Source organism: Sitophilus oryzae, unplaced genomic scaffold, assembly GCF_002938485.1.
Source record: "Sitophilus oryzae breed Bouriz unplaced genomic scaffold, Soryzae_2.0 scaffold_1496_pilon_pilon, whole genome shotgun sequence".
Lineage (NCBI taxonomy): Eukaryota > Metazoa > Arthropoda > Insecta > Coleoptera > Curculionidae > Sitophilus > Sitophilus oryzae.
The window spans coordinates 1,678,236-1,700,957 of record NW_022146165.1 but is presented as its reverse complement, the minus strand read 5'-3'; the positions used below and the strand labels follow the sequence as shown (position 1 = coordinate 1,700,957).

Sequence of the window (22,722 nt, the reverse complement as noted above, 5' to 3'; positions counted from 1 at the left end):
CACTTACATGTTGGTATCAAATGTCATCTAATTTATTCCTTATTGTATCAACAAAAAATATGTGAAATTGTAAAATTTCCTGTAACAATCAAAAATTTCTGAAATATTAACATCACTAAATGCACTCTTTATCTTAAAAAAAATAGTTACCGCTTTTTAGAAGGGATATATATACTAAAGTAACAGTATAATATACCTAACAGGGAATATACCTGAAGTAACAGTAGTAACTATAAACAGTGTTCTTGAAGAGCAGAAGAAGTAGCAACGGGAATTTGTAATTTGAATGATCCTTTGAATAAGAAGATTAAGGGTAAAATTTCTAATTTTCGGGATCGGGATCCAGTTTTGAAATCCCGGGATTATAGGATATAAGTTTTTTGACCTGAAAAATTTGATTTTGATGTCAAAATGACTCCTATTTGTAGGGTGCGCCACCTACATGTATTTTAACTGTTTTGAAGAGTAATAACCTTTCGTCCGTACCTGTATAAAACTACCGAGTGAAAAAATATACATTTCCGTGATTTTCTACGTAAAAAGTGTCTCTTGGTAAAAATCGCTACGAGCAACCGTTCTCCAGATATTTAGAATGGAAATAGACAATACATGTCATTATTGACAAAAAAATAAACATGTTGATAGATTTGGGACCTTTTTGTTTTTTAAATTAATCGTAAATTTTTCTTCGAAAAAATGATGATAAAACAGTTTCTGTTGAACTTTTGCAACAAAAACATTTCGAATTTATGATTTCAGTCTAATTGATAACTATTTAGTCAACATATTCAATTTATGTCAATAATGACAGGTATTGATAATTTCGATTCCAAATATCTCGGAAACCATTACTCGTAGCAATTTTTACCAAGAGACCTTTTTTACGTAAAAAACGTCGTAAATTTATATTTTTCCACTCAGTAGTTTTATACAGGTACGGAAGAAATGTTATTACTCTGCAAACCAGTTAAAACATGGCGCGGTGGCGCCCTCTATAAGTAGGAGTCATATTGACATCAAAATCAATTTTCTCTACTCAAAAAGCCCCCAGACACCAATTATCATCAAATATTGACGTTACTTCAGAAATTATTTGGAAAAAATCGAAATATAAATGAAACTTCTACACCCTGTATCTCCGAAATTAAGCATTTTCGGAAATACATTTATACGAACTTTTCTACTTATTTTTATGCGCAGAGTATGCTGCAATTTTTTCACATTTTTACACTAACTTTACAAACTTTTGTTTAAAATTAAAGAATAATTTTAAGTTTTCATAAGTTTCTCTAAAGTAGCTTGTTCTTTCAGAAACGACAATTAAGAAAAAATTCTAATATAAATCCCTGAATGCCGATAAATCTCCAACCAGTAGGTAAAGTAGAGCAGAATAGAATTAGCGAAAGATAATCCAGAAAAGTTCTTAACTATACCTGGAGATGCAACGCAAACTCTATTGTTATATAGGAGCTTTCTTTTACCAGCTCCAATGCAGATTCCTTTACTTTATGCAAATTATCTTTTGAACAGAGCAAAAAAAACTACTTTAGTTCAGTGGCGTGCATTATAAAGCAGGCAAATTGGCATTACATTATAACTCATTATTAATCGAACAAATATTCGCAATAAGCATTTTTTCTCTTATTTTCATTCTAGAGATTATCTAAGATAGATCAAAAATCATTTTCGACTATACAGGGTGGTCCGATCTGTATACCGGAAACTTTAGCAGCAAATTCTGCAAATAAAAATAAGTAAAAAAGTTCGTATAAATGTTTTTTTATCTGCAGAACATGCTGCCGAAGTTTCCGGAATGCAGTTCGGACCACCCTGTAAATTAGTGGACGTAGATACCCGTTGGATAATATAAATAAAACCTCCATATATATACCCGTACATTTACTTGAATACTTTATAAAGAGTGGTCCCAGAAGCCCAAGACCAAGACAGGCCCTTGCAAGACCAAGAACAAGACTATATATTAACCGCAAGACCAAGACGATGACACGGAATTTATAGGTTATAAAGGAAAAGATCTTGTTATAGGAATTTGAATTATTATTAGTAGGGACTATAACACGAGGTTAAAACATCTACAGTAAAAATTCAGGGTACCTCATCTTTTGAAATTCTTGCTTTACGACACCACAGTTGTTTCGGATGCAGATCCATAAAGCTATCACCGATTCTGGAGGTAAAACCAAAACATTCACCTTTTGAAACAGTCATTGTTCTAAGTTTTTAACCGCACACAAACCAAAACAATAATTTATGAATAATAACTCCAAATAATATCACCGTCTCAACTGTTTGTCAAAAACAAATCAATTAAACGCTTCAATTCGTTTCATTTACAATTTAACACCGTTTAACAATCAATGCGAACGGTGCTACTGATAGAACAAAACATTTTCGGCTCACAGACTCGTATTTTTGGAAGTTGAACTAAGGCATTTTGAAGCCGTGTATTTATTTTAAATGATAATGTTGTTCAAACAAGTTGCTATTATACTTCTATCTTCAGCCATTGTTAACTCGTGTGTAAGAAAATTATTTTTAGATATATATCAGTCGTAAGTCGTATGTAATTGTGTGTGTGTGTGTTTGTAGTCGTTAACAAGTTATTAGCTGTGTACGAGGCACAATCTAAAAATAATGATAGTATCTCTTTTACCTTATCGTTCCTACCAAATAGCTTAGATTATGTTAGATTTTTGAGGTATCCTCAAATCAGTTGTCAGATCTATTGTGGTCTTTCTTTGATCCTTAGGTGACATTATCTAGTCCTATCATTTCCAAAAAGTCTAGCAACTTGGCGACTGAACACTTCTATAGCTTTTTGTTAATTGCCTATCACTGTCTAGTACAAAGAACGGCACATTTGCCAGGCTGTCACACAGACATAAACTCTGTTCTGTCGTTTCTTCTTCAGATTGATAAAATCTGCACAAGGCCTCGTCCATCAGCGTTTACATGCCTTGTTAGTAGACCCAGTACTGTTTTGACTGTCATTCTGTCATTAGCCCCCTAAATATTATCATATAAGTTGGACCGATTTGATCCGTCCGAATTGTGACGGCGAACTAGGCTCGGCACATACCAAAACTCTCGTCATTTTTGAGCTCGAATTTGAGCTGATTAAATCGTGTTGTTAATGGGACAAAATTCGATGTTTTATAGTAGATTTGATCTGGCTCGCGATCTTTTGGAAGTCCTGAAAGATTTAACCAGTGGTCTTAGATTTGCTTGGCATATTTGTACTCAGTGAGTTGTAAAAATGAATAACAATCGTAGAAGACGCGCTTAACTTTAGAATGAATTTTTTTATTTTTTATTAAAAACAGTTTTAATTTGGTTTAACCTACAATGGTTAATTTAAATACATATTAGTCTATACAGAGTAAATTCCAATTTAGGAAGATTTTTATTGATTTTTTTGTCGAATATGTCAAAAACTATACATTTCACTCGCGATTTCACTAATATGTTTTCTAATGAAACTCACCATAATTTATGTTTCTCGAGTCCGAAAACCTATAATTAGTATATAGGGTGTTCCATTAAAAAAAACACAACTTTGGTTTATAACTTTTTTTGGGGGCACCCTGTAGAACTCTATACAGGGTCCGGTATCTGTAGCTCCTAGAATAAACAACTTGGGAACTTTGTTTAAGTGTAAACCTTAAGCATGTACTAGAATGGATTTCAGGAAAATATTTTAACTTTTATAGGGTGGCTCGGAGAAGTGTGAGTGGCTCGGGATGATTTTTTTAAACGGAACACCCTGTGTATTATTGCATTTTTGGCTTCCTTTCAGATCACTTTACATAATCCTAAGATATAAGTAAATATATTTCGATAGTTTCAGAGATATTAATAAATAATTAAAAAATATATATTTTTCAGCCTGTTTTAAAACAATATTAAAAATACAAGAATTGCCCTGAAATCAAAACTATATTAGGTATTATACTTTAGATGAATTGGACTTACTTTTGTATAAATATGGTATTCGTAAATTATACAGGTTGTTCAAAATTCTACGCCAAACTTTCTAAAATATAAAACAATTTTTCTTCATTTTTTTTTAATGGAACACCCTGTATATCATTTTTTCAATAGATGGGGAATTAAAAAATGAACTATTTTTGTATTTACAGTATTTCAAAATCTTTAACGACTTCGCAGATATTCGCGGTTTTATATTTCATATGGCATTTTCCAGAGTAAATTTTTATCAAAGTCAACCAATAATTTTTCGCTCGTATTTTACCCTTGAACCATATGAAATAATACTAGGTGTATCTCCAAAACCATTAAAAATTTTGGAATACCACCAAATAATACCATCTAATAAAAAAAATATACACGGTTTTCCATTTAAAAAAATGAAGAAAAAATATTTTATATTTTAGAAAGTTTGGCGTAGAATTTTGAACACAATATAGTTTTTATTTGCAGGATAGGTTGGAAAATATATATTTTTTATCTATTTATCTCTGAAATTACCGAAATATATTTACTCATATCTTGAAACGAAGCCAAAAATGCAATAATATACAGGGTGTTTCATAAATTCAAAAAAACTCATCCCGATTCACTCACACTTCTTTGAGCCACCCTATAGAAGTTAAAATATTTCCCTGAAATACATCCAAACCAAACCAAACCAAACCAAATCAAGATCCCAGCCGTTGGCCGTCGAGGCCGCCTGATTTAGAGCCCATAGATCTAATCCTATGGATATATTTGCGAATAAAGGTTCCTTATTCTTCCGTATAATCTAGACAAGAATTAAAAATACTTAGCAGTTATGAAAGGGTATCTTTCACCGCTACTGAGTTAGTGAAGTCGCGTTAAGTAGTCCGCGAGAAATATTCAAAAACTGCCCGGTCTGTCCATAACAGAAGACAGTCGATATGTCGAACTTATGTCCTGGTTTGCTATTTTTTTTTTGTTATTAGATATAGTTTAAATGTGTTGATGTTGGTTAAATATATTTTAAATTGTTATAAAATTCTGCATCTCTCATAGCAAATATTATTTTCGTTTTAATTGATGCTCACAGCTAGAATTTTTTGGCATTACAGCCGGTGCCGTTCAAAGCCTACTTATTTAAAGCGGGCGAATTTTGATATACTCTATATCTCGAAGAGGAATCGAGCAAAATATCAAGTGTGTTATATTTTTAGAAAGGTAATTTTAAATTCTTTTCAATAAATTAAAAATATACAGGGCGTCCCATATAAAAAATCAAATTTTCTGTTGATAATTCTTAAATTATTAATTTTAAAAAAACTATACTTAAACCATTAAATTCTACGTAAAAAGGTGCTTTGGAAATGTTTTCATAAAAATACAAAATTTTCTATAGCAAAAAAGTTACAGCGATTTGTTAAAAATGCATATTTTTGAAAAACACCCCGTAACTCCGGAACGGTAACAGATATCGATATGCGGTTTTCACCATCATGTTTTTGACAAAAATTGAGCTCCAGACACCAATATTATATTTTGTCTATCTCCTATAGAAAAGGGTGTTTCCATTTAAAAGCGTCGAATTTGACCCACCCTGTACATAATTTCACAAAATTTCATTTCAATACAAATTGTCGTTTTCTTTGGAAACACCGTGTAGTATGAGAAGCTAATTCGATATAAAACAACATTTCAATGATTAGAATATAGGCAGAATAGGTGTAGTTATGCATTGGATTTATTTACTTCAATAAATAAGTATACTTGAAAAAAATGGTAAACATTTTATACGACAAAAGGCCCAGGTAATGAATGTCATCCACATGTTCATATCCCCCAAGTGGCAATGGGCAAGACACCTGACAAGAAGGATGGACAACAGATGGACTACAAAAATTACAGCATGGTACCCACGGGAAATTGAGAGACATAAAAGAAGATCAAGCCTGAGATAGGACCATGATATTAGGAAATTAGCAGGGATTTTGGGCCCGCATATCCAACAATAGACAATAATGGACCCACCTACAAAGAGAGTATCTAAATATGTGAGGGAGGCTACACCATAATTGGAAATGGTTGAGTAAGCTGAGAATTGTGATTTTGTAACTAGAGATTTTATATAGTAAGCAAACCCAAAAAGTTTGTATGACAGTGCCTCTTTATTAAGTGGAAAAGAAAAGAACTATACTCTGTTTTTTTTCTCAGGTAAGATTTCGACAGACGATGACAGAAGAAAAGCAGATGACGTCCCATACCAATCTATTTATTTTACTAAAAAAAGTTTCTAATAATTTTTAAGTTATCTATGGATGGGTTTAAATATAAATCCGTCATGCGTCGTGTCTTGTTGTTTTTAACCAGTTTTATTGGTTTATTTAAAAAATGACAGATCGTATTTCAATTTTATTGGTTTGACGGAACGATGAACCACAAACGGACGCCGATGCGTATGAACTCGCCTTTAGATTTTTGTCATTTTTGACGCTTGTCAAAGTCTTGCCAAATTATAGGTTATAATTTTGTGTCAACTTTTGTTAAATACCCTGCGTTTTGGAAGATGATGCATTTTGATTCGTATTATTACGTGTGTTTTGTGTCTTTTGAAGTCAAGTGGAGGAAAAATCGAGTGAAAATTAACTGTAGACCCATAGCACAGTTTGTGGTTAATACTCGCTGCCCAGGCGAAAGTCTTATACATCAATGAAGTTGCCATCGATAAAGTTTGTATACCATTTCGTCGTAGATAAGTGCATCTCGTATATGGCAGAAGGATCAAACTAAACACATACTAAAAACTGGATAAAAACTGGAGTAGCTGTAACATATCGACATCACACGATAGGTAAATAATGGATTTTAGTACTGCAGAAAAATAATGTCAAAAGGTACTGGTTTAAAAAAATTAAGATTAAAGTTAATTAATCAACCTTTAAGGTATAAAATTTGGTAGGTGTTATTATTAATAAAATAGTTTGTTTTATTTACCTATGTTGTTTTATTTATTCCTGTGGAATATTACAAATTTGTATTTGTACATAAGTTATATTGATAAATATAATCATAAATGCGGGTAGTTTCATAAAGCTTGAAAGTAAATAATAGTTCTTTTTTATATTTTTTTGGTATGTAGTGTCTTGTTCTTGTTTGTTTTGTATTAACACATACCGTTTTTATTAAATAAAATAATTCGATTATAAAATTTTTTCAGTTTTATACAGTTTTTTTCACAATATTTTGAAGTAATCACTTGTCATCTTGTCAATCAAATTTTCAATATATCTATGCGTTCCAGTTGTACCAACTTATTTCTTTGTAAAATAAAATAAACTAGTTTGAAATTAAAATGACAGACACATCTATCACTGTCAAGGATCTTCTCGTTGGACAGACTATAAATCACAACGATACACCAAAACATTTTTACTTTTACACTGGACGCGCGTTTCCCTAACCACGTTACGCATCATCAGCAGAACAGTTTTAATCATCTACTGTTTTATTTTGCTGTTGTTAACACCAAAGGTTTCAACTCAACCCCCAACTGTAATTTATTAACTGGCTTAAGGGTTAATACCATTAGTATTTCTCTGCATCTGCTTGATTTACAATAATTAACTCTCATCGTGCACGTAATCCAGGCAATTGAATGCACACACAACAAAATAATTCACTCTTGCAATGCCGACAAACGCGATCCCATTGAAAAGAGCCACTGTGACGATGTCGTTGCTCTTTTGTCTTATTAATAGACTCTTTGGCGAGAGAGCGTGAGACCTAGGAGGTTATTAACGTATTTAGGAAACAGGAGAGGCCTTTAATAAGCGCGTGAATTGCGGAATGTGCCTGCCCCGCAAGATACGGGTAGTATCACATATTTGTTGAAAACGTGAAATTCATTCGCAAAAAAATGCATTATAAGATATCATGTATACCGTATGTTGCATCGTCGACTTGAACATAGGAAATCCTATGTTAATTCTAAAAACGATGAATAAGTTTTTCCCCATTTTATTTTACAGAAAAGTTTATTTCAAACTTTTTGAAGAACTCTTTTGAATTAAAAGAAGACTACTACAAAAACAGTGTTGCCCACTTACTTATATATATTTTTTTTTATCAAAATATTTTAGGAAACAAAAATAAAATGATTATACAGGGTGAGATAAGTGCAAATATTTTCAGGGGTGGTATATTTTGACCCCAGGAACACGTCTAGGAGGTTTTTTATCGCTAAAAAAAGATGTTGAAAATGGTGCATTTTCTTTTAAATTTCCCTGTATATTTTTGACCCCCCGGTATAATTTCTTAATCTCAGATATTACCATTTTTTTCCACAATAAGGGGCCGTCCTCTGCCGGAAACACTGCGACCTGTGAGGTCTATTGTGTTTGTCCCCTTTTTATATCTGCACCCATTCTCCTATCCCTGTGCCCTGCACTAACTTATGCAGGTCCTTGATAGGATGGGAGCATAGTTCCTCCGGTTCTAGCCTAGCTTTCCCAAATAAAAGTGTCGCTTGCGATCCAGAGCCTCGCAGTGACATATTATGTGCTCCGCTGTTTCAGGATCTTTATCGCAGAGTCTGCAGCAAAGACTTCCTTGATACAGATTGAGCTTGTTCAGGTAACACTTGACAGCCATATGTCCTGTCAAGAGGCCTGTTGTAATCCGCAATTTATTCCTGCTAAGCATTAGCAGTTCTTTTGCGGTTTTGGAGCTAGGTCCTTGGATAAAAGCCTTGCTGTGCCTGTGCCCCTGTCTGTTTCTCCAGTGGACATTCTGCTTTTCCCTGATCCAGAGTTTTAATGCACTACGGGCCATACATTTGGGTATTCCCAGTACTGGCTCTGGACCAAGATAAGATGCCGATGATCCTTGCCTAGCTAGCTCATCGGCTTTTTCGTTGCCTTGGATGCCGCTGTGGCCCGGCACCCAGAATAATTTAATTCTGTTCCGTCGAGCCAGAGCTTCCAGTTCACCTAGGCATTCCCAGACGAGTCTCGACGATACCTTTGGGCTCATAAGCGCCCCAAGTGCCGCCTGACTGTCTGAGCATATATTGATGAGCTTATCTGAATAAGCTCTTCTATTGTTTTACCTCGCACATTGTAGAATGGCGAAGATTTCTGCCTGGAATACGGTTGAGTGTTTACCCAAGGAAAAGGATAGACTTACCCTTGGTCTTTCCCCAAATACTCCAGCTCCTGTTCCTTCAGCGGTCTTTGACCCGTCTGTATACCAGGTTAGTCCATCCTGAAGGAATGTTATATCTGTCCACATTCCTCGATCCATTTTGTTGACCTCGAATGGTTTGTGGTAGTGATAAAGAGGGGTCATCTGGTCCGATCTCATTTGGAGTAGAGGTCCCCCGATAGGATTTCCCATCTTTGTGTGTCCTGTTTCTGTCCTATTTCCCAGAGACAAGACACTTTGTTGTCGATAGAGTCCCATTCTTGCCTCCGCCTGGATCACTATGTGAAGAGGCGGAAGGTCCAGAAGCGCCTCCATTGATGCAGTGGGCGTTGATTTCATCGCCCCTGTTATGCTCAGACAAGCAAGTCTTTGCACCTTGCTGAGGCTGAGCATTCAGATATTACCATAGTTACGGCTTTACTCTATGGTTACGGAAATAAAAGGGATGCATATACAGAAATATTTATTTCTTTATCGATGATTCCTAATAGCATAATCCTTGTTTACATTTTTAAAAATGTAAATTGATACTCTTTAGTTTCTAGAGATTAGCAACAAATTGCAAACTGCAATTCAATCACAGCGATTTTAAAATCGCAATCGCAACCTGCAAGTGTCTCTCATAGAAAACTGCGACTACGGTTTAAGGCTGATTCATGGTACACCGTGACGGGCCGGGGCCGTGCGACGGTGAAGGCACGGCCAAACATTGTCAAATGTTATTTATACTTATGCATTCATGCTAAGCCGAGCACGGGCCGAGCTTCGCCGGAACGCGTCCGTACCCCGTTCGAGAAATGTCGGTGTACATTTTTTCCTCAGATCCGCTACGGTCCGGCCCCGTTGCGGGCTAAATACTTCGTTCGTCTACGGGCCTATAGCGACTGTTTTCTAGCAGTGTTGCCGCACCCAACTTTTAGCGCGTACCACACATAAACTAAAAATGTACCACTTTGGTACAATTTTTAAAAAGCACAACAAAATACATCTGCAAATGACTTTAACCGGTTTGGTCGCTGTGAATTTCTTCATAAATTTCTACATAAAAAAACTTCCTGGAGAAAGACACAAATCGAGACGAAAAACATGAAACAGAAATTCAGAAAACCCAATTATAAGTATGATACTCTTATAATATATAATCTGCCTTATAATTGGGTTTTCTGAATTTCTATTTCATGTTTTTCGTCTCGATTTGTGTCTTTCTCCAGCAAGTTTTTTATGAAGACATTTATGAAGAAATTCACAACGACCAAACCGGTTAAAGTCATTTGCAGATGTATTTTGTTGTGCTTTAAAAAATTGTACCAAAGTGGTACATTTTTAGTTTATAATGTGGTACGCGCTAAAAGTTGGGTGCGGCAACACTGCTAGAAAACAGTCGCTATAGGCCCGTAGACGAACGAAGTATTTAGCCGCGGCGGCTCATTTATGTTTGTCGCAACGGGGCCGGACAGTAGCGGATCCGAGGAAAAATGTACACCGACATTTCTTGGACGGGGCACGGACGGGTTCCGGCGAAGCTCGGACCGTGCTCGGCTTAGCATGAATGTATAAGTATAAATAACATTTGACAATGTTTGGCCGTGCCTTCATCGTCGCACGGCCCCGGGCCGTCACGGTGTACCGTGAATCATCGTTTATTCTATTTGCGAGTTTCAATTTAGGCAACCAATATTACTATAGTTGCGATTTGCGATTTTGTTGCGATTGTGATTTTCTAAACTAGGACAGTGATAGCCTTCTATCTGCGAGTTTAAATATTTAGGAGTTGCGATTTTGTTTCAAATGCAATTTTGTGGTCCACTGAAGCATTTTATAGTAAACTGCGATTGCATTTTTTTTCTGATTTTATTTATTTATAGAGAAGGTAATATTTTCTAGGACCAAGATCATAATATACTGGGTCTTTCTAAAGATTGGTTCGAAACTATAACTTTTTTATTTTTTCTGATAAAAAAAAACGACATTTGGTATGAAGCATATGATATAAATTAGGATTGATGAACGTATTCAATTAATTTCGATCACTTCCTGTTTCACCGGAAATGACTACAACTTCTGATTTTTAAATGGCACCCTCGGTATTTTTTTTACTTTGTTCGGCTCATCTCTACTAGTTTCACCTTACTTGAGTGATTTTTTTTAAAAACCGGTACTGGAACTTATGCTTGGACGCTGTGAGAAAAAGAAAATATTCTGTACGATAGAATACAAAAATGATAAAAAAAACTAACATTATTTTTAAAGGATAATGGTCCCACACGATCATATTTCATTTAAAATATTAACATATATGGCACGTAAAAAAGGTATACGCAAAAATGACACGAGTTGGTATTTTTTCGCTAACGAAATTACCTTTATAGTGGCAAAAAATCATGGTAGTAAAAATAGGAAGGCTAAATCGAGGGCTAAATCACTAAATGTCTAGATATGCCTATTAAAAATACCTTACAAATATGAATTGGATTCGCCCACCGAGGCGAGGGTTCCGTACAAATTTGTACTTTAAATAAAGACTATATTTTTTATGATTTATTTAAAAATGTATAGTTTTCAGATTTTTCTCTATACTTGTAGTATAAGACGATATTACTTGCCAAATCTCATAGTTCTAGGTCAACGGAAAATATCCTATACATTTTGATTCCCGTGAGTGTCGAAATATACGTTTTTTTTGCGGTATAAACGCCCTTATATTTTTTAGGTTAACTTAGAAGTTTGATTTTTTCACAGCTTTAAGGGACTCTAAACCCGAGTATATGGTTTTAATTTCAACTCGATACCCCCATTGGTTCCCGAGATAAAGGGTCTTCATAGATAGACGGACGGACAGACAACAAAGTGATCCTTTAAGGGTTCCGTTTGGTCCTTTTGAAGTACGGAACCCTAAAAATGAACTAAAGTGTTATGAAAACACTTCTAACATCTATATACTAATAGCATCTATACATACAAAATATAGTAAAATCTATATCAAACAGTAGGCAGTTGTTATCGTGCACTAATAGAACTAGTAAATTACATTACTAAAAAATCAACTTAAACAGTACTGATAGCTTATACATATACATATCTAACTCTAATCAGTAAGTTATAGAACGTCCTGTATATAATTCGCAAACAATCCCAAACTGTCTAATTTTTCAACCGTATTGTACTTACTGATAGTTCCTGTATAAAAGTAGACATGAAACATAAACAACTTGATGTAATACCAACTAAATTTCTTGGCTTTGTCCAACATCGTTTTCTATAATGACATCTCTCACTATTTGAGAGGCATGCTTTAACTTCCATATATACAGGGCGAGTCTTAAATTAGTGCAAATATTTTTAGGGCTAGTATATTTCGACCAGAGAAACACGATTAAAAGTTTTTTCGCGAAGAAAATTGAAAATTGATTTTTTTTTAGTTTTAGTTAAAAACATAATTATTGTGATAATATGGCAACATAGGTAGTAGATTAAATTTACAAGAAAGAAAATCCAGAAAAGATTCAGTGGTTCTCAAAATTTAAGCAAAAAATCATTTTTTTTGAAAATTTTCAAAGTAAAATAATTCGGTTATTTTGGATTTATTTCAAAAATGGTAAAGAGAAAATATGTTTCTTTTATCGAGATCTACCAGCCCTGAAAATATTTGCACTGATTTAAGACTCACCCTGTATATTTTTAATGGCAACAAAAACACAAAACAGACTTCCTATTGGAGGTAGTAAAAACCTTTGAAAGTAGGAGTTGAAACCGCCAGAAAGTGAAATGAAAATCAATAAAAGTCGATTTGAAAGTTAAGAAAAAAATTATAGCTTCATACTTTTTAATGGAACACACTGTATATTTTAACTTCTTTTGAAATACCTTTATTTATGTGGTTTCCGAGGCACATTATGCCATTTGTCCTCGTTCGAAAGTTAGCTCGAGTCGTATGAGAGATGACACCCTGTACATTTTTACAGGTATTACAGAGGACCCTCGTTACATTGTTTCAGTATAAAAATATAGCAAAGGAAGTGAGAAAAAAATTATTATAATCGCCAAAGCATAGTGGTTGCTGCTCAGTAGAAGCTGGCATACAAAATAAAAAAAGCTAGTCCTATAGACCAAAAAAAAATCGAACTATAAAAACTTCACTCCACTTACTTTGGCTCTGGGTTTTTCCAGATACTGATACGAATGCTGAAACATAAGTAAGATCAGTATTTGTGCGTCCAAAATTTAAAAAAATACATATGGAATATACCGTGCGCTCAAAAAGTTTTTATAAATCGTAGGATTTTACTTTGACAGTTGATTCCGATACAATCTGTCATGTCATGCCTTATCATCATAAGTAAATATGTCTCATCGTATTTTACTATTTCTCAGTGATTGGATTGTTCATACAGTCCATTATATTTATAGTTATATTCGAACCAAAATTAAAACGGTAAATAAAGAAATACTTATCAAAGTAAGTTGTTTAAGATGTTTTTAATAATTATAAACTAAATTATTTAAACGTGTTCGACGATCATAATGGTGAGATTTTCTTGAAAATCAAAACAATTCTAATAGAATTTGAAATAAAATAAGACTGAACGTTTAAACATTGAGCTTACCGTTTTGGTGTGCAATTTTGATTTCTTCATGCTGGCTACGCGTGATCTCACTAGACAGTACCGTTTCTACCATTGTTTCAGGAACCACTGTTGTGTTGTGGCTCTGCAAATACAAACACTATAATTAGTCAACTAGCATATTATTTAAATAAATAGATACCCATTAAACAATATAAAAATCATGATCCATGTGGAGATAGAGATCTTCAATTTAAAAAACAATCGTCGAAATTACCTAAAAAGTTTAAAATCTACAACATAAGAACATTCTCTATAAGTTCGCCTAATGCATTTTTTTTTTATAAGCTTATTATTTCCGGACTTAGCGGCCGTTTCATGAGGGCTTTGGGGTGGTTTTCAAAAAGTTGACACATATGCAAGTTGTTCATAATAAATGGACAAGCAACTTTTCCTCACGAATTTTTTTGTAGCTTCATTATTTTTGGAGATAGCGTCCAGTTCATAACAAATTGGGGTAGTTTCATAATTTTTGTTTAGTTCTACAAATTTACCAACTTAAAGGTGTTCTCAGAAAAGCCAAAAGGAATTCATGGAGAAAGTTTTGCGAGGAAATTACAGATGTCCCGGCATGCTTTCGTATCCATAAAGTCCTGGCAAAAGATGGGACAACCATCAAGGAAATAGGTTTCATTAAGAAAGCTGATGGTACTTATACAGAAACTAAAGAGGAAAGTCTTAAAGAATTAATAAAAGTTCACTTTCCGGCCTCGCTAATTCTGAGGGACTCTACTAGGCAAACTAACCTAGACCCAAGGCTGGCCAGGCCAAGGCCTGTGGATTGGAAAATTGCCACAGAAGTTACCAGACCAAGTAGAATTAGATGCGCAATAAATAAATTCCAGCCGTATAAATCTCCGGGTACAGACGGTATATATCCCATACTATTACAGATGGGAATAGAGGAATTAATACCTCACATATGTAAGATTCTCAAAGCTAGCCTGGCATGGGGAGTCATACCAGAAAGATGGCAAAAGGTTAAGGTCATATATCTTCCTAAGGTAGGCAAGGATCGGACTTTACACCAAAGTCATATAGACCGATAAGCCTATCCTCCTTCCTACTGAAAAAGCTAGAGAGGCTCTTGGATAGGTTTTTAAGGGACGAAGTGCTAAGGGATAGTCCCCTAAGCAATCGTCAATATGCATACCAACCAGGTAAATCCACGGATGCTGCATTAGATGATTTAAATAGGCTTATTTCAAAGTCGATAGAGGACAAAGAAATAGCAATGGCCGCTTTTTTAGATATTGAGGGAGCATTCAATAATGCTACTACCGACTCACTAGTAAATGCAATGAGTAGAAGAGGTACACCTGCAGTGGTATGTAGATGGATAAGGGCCGCCTTAGAAAACAGGATAGTGATTTCCACTCTAGGGCAAGCTACTATCAAAGCAGTAGCGGGTGGAGGTTGTCCACAGGGAGGAGTGTTATCTCCTCTACTTTGGGCAACCTTGGTAGATGACCTCCTCAACGAACTGTCCACACAAGGTTTTTATTGCCTAGGATATGCAGACGACATCGTAATTGTGGTCAGGGGCAAGTTTGCTGGTATGATATCAGAAAGAATGCAGACAGCCCTAAACAAAGTTGACAAGTGGTGCAAACAAGAGAGACTGACAGTCAATGCTCAGAAAACACAAATTGTCAATTTTACAAAAAAGATAGCACCAAAAGGCCTAAAACCACCAGTGCTAGGAGAAACGGAAATTTCATTTGCCAAAGAAACAAAGTATCTTAGGATATTTTTTGATCAAAGGCTTACATGGAATACTCACATAGCGAAAGCAACACAGAGGCAAAGTTTAACAGAGGGCTGCCATCTCTTTAGGTAGGTGCAGAAGGATGTGTGGAAAAAACTGGGGACTTAACCCTAAAATTACTCTATGGCTATACATAAGGGTAGTAAGACACATGATAACCTACGGGTCGGTGGCGTGGTGGACAAAGACATCGCAAGTGGGTGCGGTAAGGCTGTTAAGTTCCACACAAAGGCTTGCGTGCCTGTGTGTAACTGGGGCCATAAAAACCACTCCTACAAATGCGATGGAAGTCTTGTTGAACTTACCACCACTACATATTTTCATACAAGGCGAAGCCAGATCTGTCATGCACAGGTTAATTCACGGTCAGCAGCACATAAGCCAAACGCATAGTGCTGCAAACCAGAAGCTAATCGAAGAGCTAAAAGCAGACAAAGTATTGGGATTACCAATTGATGCAACACCTACTAGGTATAGCTTCAACAACAAATTTAATATAATCATACAAGGAAGGGAAGACTGGAGTAAAGGTGTACCCATTCAAGCTGAGGCAACCTGGTATACAGACGGCTCAAAAACGTCAGAAGGCGTAGGAGCAACCAAAGGAGCAAACCAAAAACGTCAGAAGGCGTAGGAGCTGGGATAGTAGGGCCGAAACAAGGGAGATCCTTCCACGTAAGCCTATCCAAGGATGTCACAATTTTCCAGGCAGAAATAACGGCAATCCACTATTGTGTAGAAGAAATAATAAGGCAACAAAGAACAAATCGTTCTGTGGCCATCTTCTGAACAGCCAAGCGGCGCTAAAGGCACTCAGCTCCGCGGAGGTCAATTCTAGACTAGTGTGGGACTGTGTGCGTGCTCTGAATACTTTGGGCGAACGTAGCACTGTTACGTTGGCCTGGGTGCCAGGGCACGAGGGTCACAAGGGTAACGAAAAGGCAGATGAAAGGGCCAAGCAAGGCTCATCAATGCCATTCATAGGCCCAGAACCCTTCTGCGGCATTGCAAAGGCGGTCACGGGAATGGCCACGGAACGATGGGTAGCCAACAAATCTCTAGAATGGTGGAGAAACTTACCAGGGCAGAGACAGGCGAAAAGGTTCATTGTAGAACATTCGCCAAAATTCACGGTAGACTTGATAAGCAAGGACAGAAAGACAGTCAAAGCTGTAGTAGGTCTACTAACAGGGCATTGTAAGCTAAATAGGCATCTAAAGCTGATGGGATTGACAGACGAAGCTATGTGTAGGTTCTGCCAATCTGAAGAAGAAACGTCAGAACACATTTTATGTCGGTGTGACAGCCTGGCAAATGTGCGGTTCCAGGTAATAGGCAATGATAGGCCATTGCCAAGGAGCTACATGGAGGGTTCAGTTTCCAAGTTGCTAAACTTTGTGAAAAGGATAGGACTGGAGAATGTAATCTAAGGATCAGAAGAGGACAACAATAGATCTGAGAAGGTCACAGTGGATCAGGCCGAAAGCCACCTCTAAGAATCTAATCTAATCTAAGGTGTTCATATTAAAATTATATGCAAACTTCCCTATGATATGTATTTATTTCATCAAGTGAAATAGCACTTGTGAATTTCCCGAACATTTAAAGCTACCACCACTTGTTCATGATCTGGGCGCTATCTCCAAAAATACAAAGGTATATGTCTCTTATTTTGAACGAGTTTCCTAGGGTGAATTTGATGAAAAAAGAGTAACATTGAAAACTACCCTAATTTGTTCATGAACTATCTCCAAAAATAATCAAGCTACAAAAAAAATCATGAGGAAAAGTTGCCATTTATTATGAACAACTTTCACAAAACCACCCCAATTGGGCTCATGAAACGACCGCTAAGTCCGGAAATAATAAACTTATAAAAAAAATTCATTAGGCGAACTTATAGAGAATGTTCTTATGTACAATTTGCGTCTAATTATTTTGTTGTAGTACAGTCTTTAAAAAAACCACCCCTATTGCTCAAAAACCGCAAGGGGAAAATTTCCGATTTTGTTAATAATTTTACACTCAGAAGACAGTCGCTGACAAACTGAAAAAATCAGCTTGCCCATAATTTTTTTTTTCACTCTCTATACGGCGATACAATTTTACTGGATACATTGTACTGATTTGATTGATTACAGATACATTGTATAAGATTTAGTTTTCGTTATTTATAATTAAACTTAAACAAGGTTAAAGGGGTATATTTTTATACTGAAATAGATAAATTAATCATAATTGGTTAGTATCTCTGCACTTTACCATACAGGATATTTTGTTCCCATCTTTTCTGAAATTTTTACCCTCTTTCAGCAATTTTTTATTTGTTAGTGGCATTTTCTCGTATGAATAATTAAAAATATAAGTCTTGTAGGAAGTGGCAATATTACACATCCCTTTTAGTGTCATAACCATGGTAATATCAGAGATTAAAAGATTACACCGTGGGAAAATTTGCGGTGAACAGTTCTAAAAAGTTTCCGAAAAATATACAGGGAAATTTAAAACAAAATGCACGATTTTCAACATCTTTTTTTTGCGAAAAAAACTCATAGACGCGTTCTTCTTGCTTTGGATTCATTCAAACTATATGCATATTCATTAAAAAACATCTAATAAACTCTGAAAACTGGAATTTACTATCAGTGATTATACGGTTAAATAATCTAGACTATTATCGAATTTCTCATTTTATTTTGAATGTTCTTCCCTTAAAAATAATCCAATGCCGTTTTCCCCAACTAACCCCAAGACTTAATAAGGCTTTGATTATTTTCTAAGCGCTACGGATACGAACGAACCTTTATAATGGAAAATAAAACAATTCCGTATAATAGCGCGAAAAGGAGCTTTGTTGCCATTAAACCGATTCAAGACGCTCGATCTATTGTTCTTGCCTCTCAATCCTACTTTAAAGTCATAGAAACTCGTAGTTCTGCAGTGTCTTAGGGTTAATTCAAACATTACCACTGTTGTTTCTTGGGCTGATTAAATATTCATATCACATCAGCAATTACACAGTTTGAAACTTATTTATTTACCTTTAGATGCGTTACGACGTGGAAAGTTCACGTCAAAAAGAAAAGTATAAAAGAAAAATATCTTCAATCAAAAAATCAATTCCGTCATTTTACAGGGGGTCCCGTTTTGGTTGAAATCATACGGTATCTCCGTTATTAGTAAAGATAGGAAGATGCTGTAAACAAAATTTTCATAGCCCTCTTCGTTTCTGAACTACAGGGCATTTTAGAACATTTTGCACTTTGGGACAGCCCCCGTATCTCCGTTATTGTGGATAGTGATGTGCAGGTCGGAACGTGCTTCAGGGAACGGGTCCATGTTCCGGGAACGTTCCTCTAAGGTCGGGAAAGTGACTAAAATTCGGGAAAGTTGTATTTTGATGCGAGTTGGAATATTCCTCGGAACATACCCCACTTTTCGAGAACTTTTCTTAAATTTAGGGAAAGTAATCAAAACATTGGAAAAGTTGTGAAGTGGCCACGCTACAAATAAAAAGAAGAAGAAAAACTAGGTTATAAACATAACCTAAATTTGTTTCTTTTATCGACTTGTGTTGCTTCTGTTGTTATTTATATATTATTTTGTTGTTATTAAATATATTTTGAAAGTTATATTTTCTTAACTTTATCACTTTTCTGCTTTGGGGAATATTTCCGAGAACCTTCCCGGAAAGTTTTCAATTTTTCATAACATTAAAATTTTTTCCATTCCCATCACTATCCCGATTTGGGGAACGTTCCCAGGAACATTCCTTCAAAATAAGATTCCCAGAATGTCCCCATCTCTAATTGTAGATGATATCGAGAAAGTGAAAACTGATTCTTGGTAGAACTTTTTACGCAGAATACAGTGGAGTAGTCTGTTTTTCTACGAAAAAAATATTTTTGAAAATATGAACTAAAGTTATGTTTTTTCAAACGGAACACCCGTATATTTATAAATCATATGAGTTTTGCTATGAGTTACTCAAAATATATATCACTCTATATTTATTTTTACTATTTACTGCAATATTTAAAATATTCCATTTTCTTATTAGTGGGCCGTGATAAATAACAAAAAAATCAAAATGGTATTTACTAAAATAGTCATACACACATTAAAATTTTATTTTGGGACTGATGTATTTTACTTTTGAACTGTTACCCCTGAATCTCTGAATATAAGTACGTGTTTTTCTTTTTTTTATAACTAAATTTATTATAACGGTGTAGGTTTGCAAATATCGAAAAAATTGCATTATTAAAGCATTTTCCAGGTGTTCGACATTATTATAGTTGCCACGATATATTTCATGTTTCAAATATCCCCAAAATTAGAAATCCTGAACGGACAAATCCGGGAATCAGGGAGGCCATCATATGGGTATGGGTCCATTGATTCCAATTCATCGATGAATAATAATTTGACATAATTCTAATATTTTCAAAGTTGTGAGGGAGGAGCCCCATTTTACTGAAAGTATATTTCACGTAAATCAAGGGCGTAGATAAGGGGGGGGGGTACCCCCCCCCCTTATAGTATAGCGTACTAGAAAACTTGATTTTGTTTTGTAGTTTTATTTATAGTTTATAGTTTTTATAGTTTTTTTTCGATAGTTTAGAGTTTTTTATTTATAGTTTATAGAAAATTAACTAATAAACGTCGTTGTTTCATTTTTGTTTATGTTATTTACAAATCTATATTTTAATTTTTGTGTTATGTTTTTATATATTTTTGAAGACAAAAAAATCGCTGTCGTTTTAATTCGACAAAAAAATTCCGACGGTGATTTTTTTGCGACTTAATCATAGTACCACCCCCATAGCATACACCTATCTACGCCCCTGACGTAAATTAGCTAAAGGAATATATCTAAAAGTTCCGATACAATAGTTTCCAAGATTTACAAATAGCGGTAGAGAGTTAAGTTTTCCTAATATAATATAAAAAAAAATATTAGTGGCTCCATCGGTGGGTCCCAAAATAAAACAAGAGACAGAGAGCAGTATACTTTTAATAATTCTTAAGTTTCTTTCATGGCTTACTAATAAATATGATCTTTTATTAAAAACTTTTAAATATTGCAGTAAATAGTAAAAATAAATATAGGGTGATATATATTTTTGAGAAGCTTATGGCAAGCCAGATCATATAATTTATAAATATACAGGGTGTTCCATTTAAGAAAACAACTTTAGTTCATATCTTTAAAAATATTTTTTTCGTAGAATGACAGACTACGCCACTGCATTCTACGTAAAAAGTTCTACAATAAACAATTTTCACCTTCTCGATATCTTTAACAATAACAGAGATACAGGGGGAGGGGGGGGTCCCAAATTGCAAAAATTTCAAAAAGAACCTGTAGCTCAGAAACGAAGAGAGCACTGAAAAAAAAGGATCTCTCAGTTGAAATGAAAATGACTTTGACCTAAAAGATTGGCGCTTTTCCATAGGGCCAAGAACGACGTTTCTTTACCCAAAGCAATAACTATCTTTTCATAAGCTTTAAAAAATTACTTTAGAGAATAGAAGAATCTATCTGTCCAAAGTATTTCATCTTGACCCAAAATGAATATGCAAAGAAGTTCTTGCTACATGAACAATAGTCTCTTTGATTGAAAAGGGACATTTCTTGATTAAAGAGACACTTTTATTAAACAAATAGCGAATACTATTGACTCAACTAAAATTTATTTTGATCTAAGAGAAGTCTATACATCATATACAGGCATATTACGAGCTATATTATTTTCTGATGAATTTAGGTTTTCCTGGTCTGTAGTAAGTAAAGTGATATTATTTTCCTCGATAGTAGTTATTTCTGCTTCTTCATTCCTTGGTATTTTTTAGGGTGGTTCATCACTCTACAAATTACAAAGAAATGTTACATCACGATTAATCAAAGTAAAGCAAATAAATTATTAAAATTATAAGCTTTGGTCACATTTTGAATTTTTTAATACGACTTGAAATTCTAAAATTTTTGTAATTATTTGCATAAAAAAAATCGATACCTATATTCTTATTCTGTCTATAGTCACACATGCATTATCTAAACAGGTGCATTAGATAAATGTCTCTTACCTTCAAACATAGCAAATAAATGCTCTAATTTCCATTTTTTCAGAAACTGGAAAAGAATGCATATATCCTAAAATTTGTCCATAAAAAATGACAAATGCATGTTAATAACGATCACTAATTTGTTATACGATATGCGTTTAAAAAGCAAATTATGCAAAATTGCAAGTGGAAAATTCCAAGCAACAAAACCCGTGCGTACTATGATGTACGACTGATCGGACTGCCGACTGATTGTATATACGTCATCGTCTTTGCATGTTGTTATTATTTTTCATCAAAAGAGTATTTAGCTATTGGTAAAATGGCCATGTTTCTTGAATGAAGTACTTCCTAGCGTATTTTTCTTATTATCTTAAAACAAAGTAACTTGCACTTGGTTGAATGAAAATAGATTCAAGAGAAATTTTCGAATTTTTCAAGAGAACCAGTTTTCTTGAGTTGTGAGAGTTTTTCTTCAGGCAAAATATTTTCTTTTACGCTAAAATAAATTATCTTGCCACTAATTTTTTTTTCGAGAACAATGACGACTTTAGTTCAAGTCTATCTTTTTTATCAGTGAGCTATAAAAATTTTGTTTACGGTATCTTCCGTTTGACAAGAAAGTGCAAAGTGCAAAGTGCAAACCGCACCCTTCTATCTTCACTAATAACGGAGATACAGAATGATTTCAACTAAAATGGGACACCCTGTACTAACAACCAAACCAAATTTCGATTTATTTGAAAAAATTTATAAGGGTGGGCCACTATTAAAACACTCGGTATACTTACCTAGAATGCTTCAAAAGAAAAGTAATGAGATTTTTTTTAAATCTTCGTCATATTATTCGACGAAATGAATAATTAGTAAGTCAGTAATATTCCAAGAATCGATTTACACTTGGATATTTCGATCATCAATTAACTAATCAGTCTATTTACAATCTATTTAAAGTGATAAAGAGCTAACCGCTGTTATTTTAAATGTTTTTTTACAAGTCCAACGACGCGACATCGACACATGTATTTGTTGTTAATTATTTAGCGCAATATTAGTCAGAAATTTCGCCAGTCTCGTCAATTAAAACAG

General features: G+C 34.6%; 1 protein-coding gene across 1 annotated transcript in view; it reads right to left on the bottom strand.

Moving 5' to 3' along the window:
• Positions 1–22,722, bottom strand: part of LOC115877680 (transient receptor potential cation channel trpm-like) — a 265,132-nt gene that overhangs the window by 226,768 nt on the left and 15,642 nt on the right. The window contains exons 2-3 of the mRNA XM_030893949.1: positions 13,779–13,881; positions 13,321–13,356 (exon numbers count right to left, since the gene is read on the bottom strand). Coding sequence (XP_030749809.1) covers positions 13,321–13,356; positions 13,779–13,808 — 66 coding nt within the window. The 5' untranslated portion in view covers positions 13,809–13,881. The remainder of the gene's footprint in view (positions 1–13,320; positions 13,357–13,778; positions 13,882–22,722) is intronic.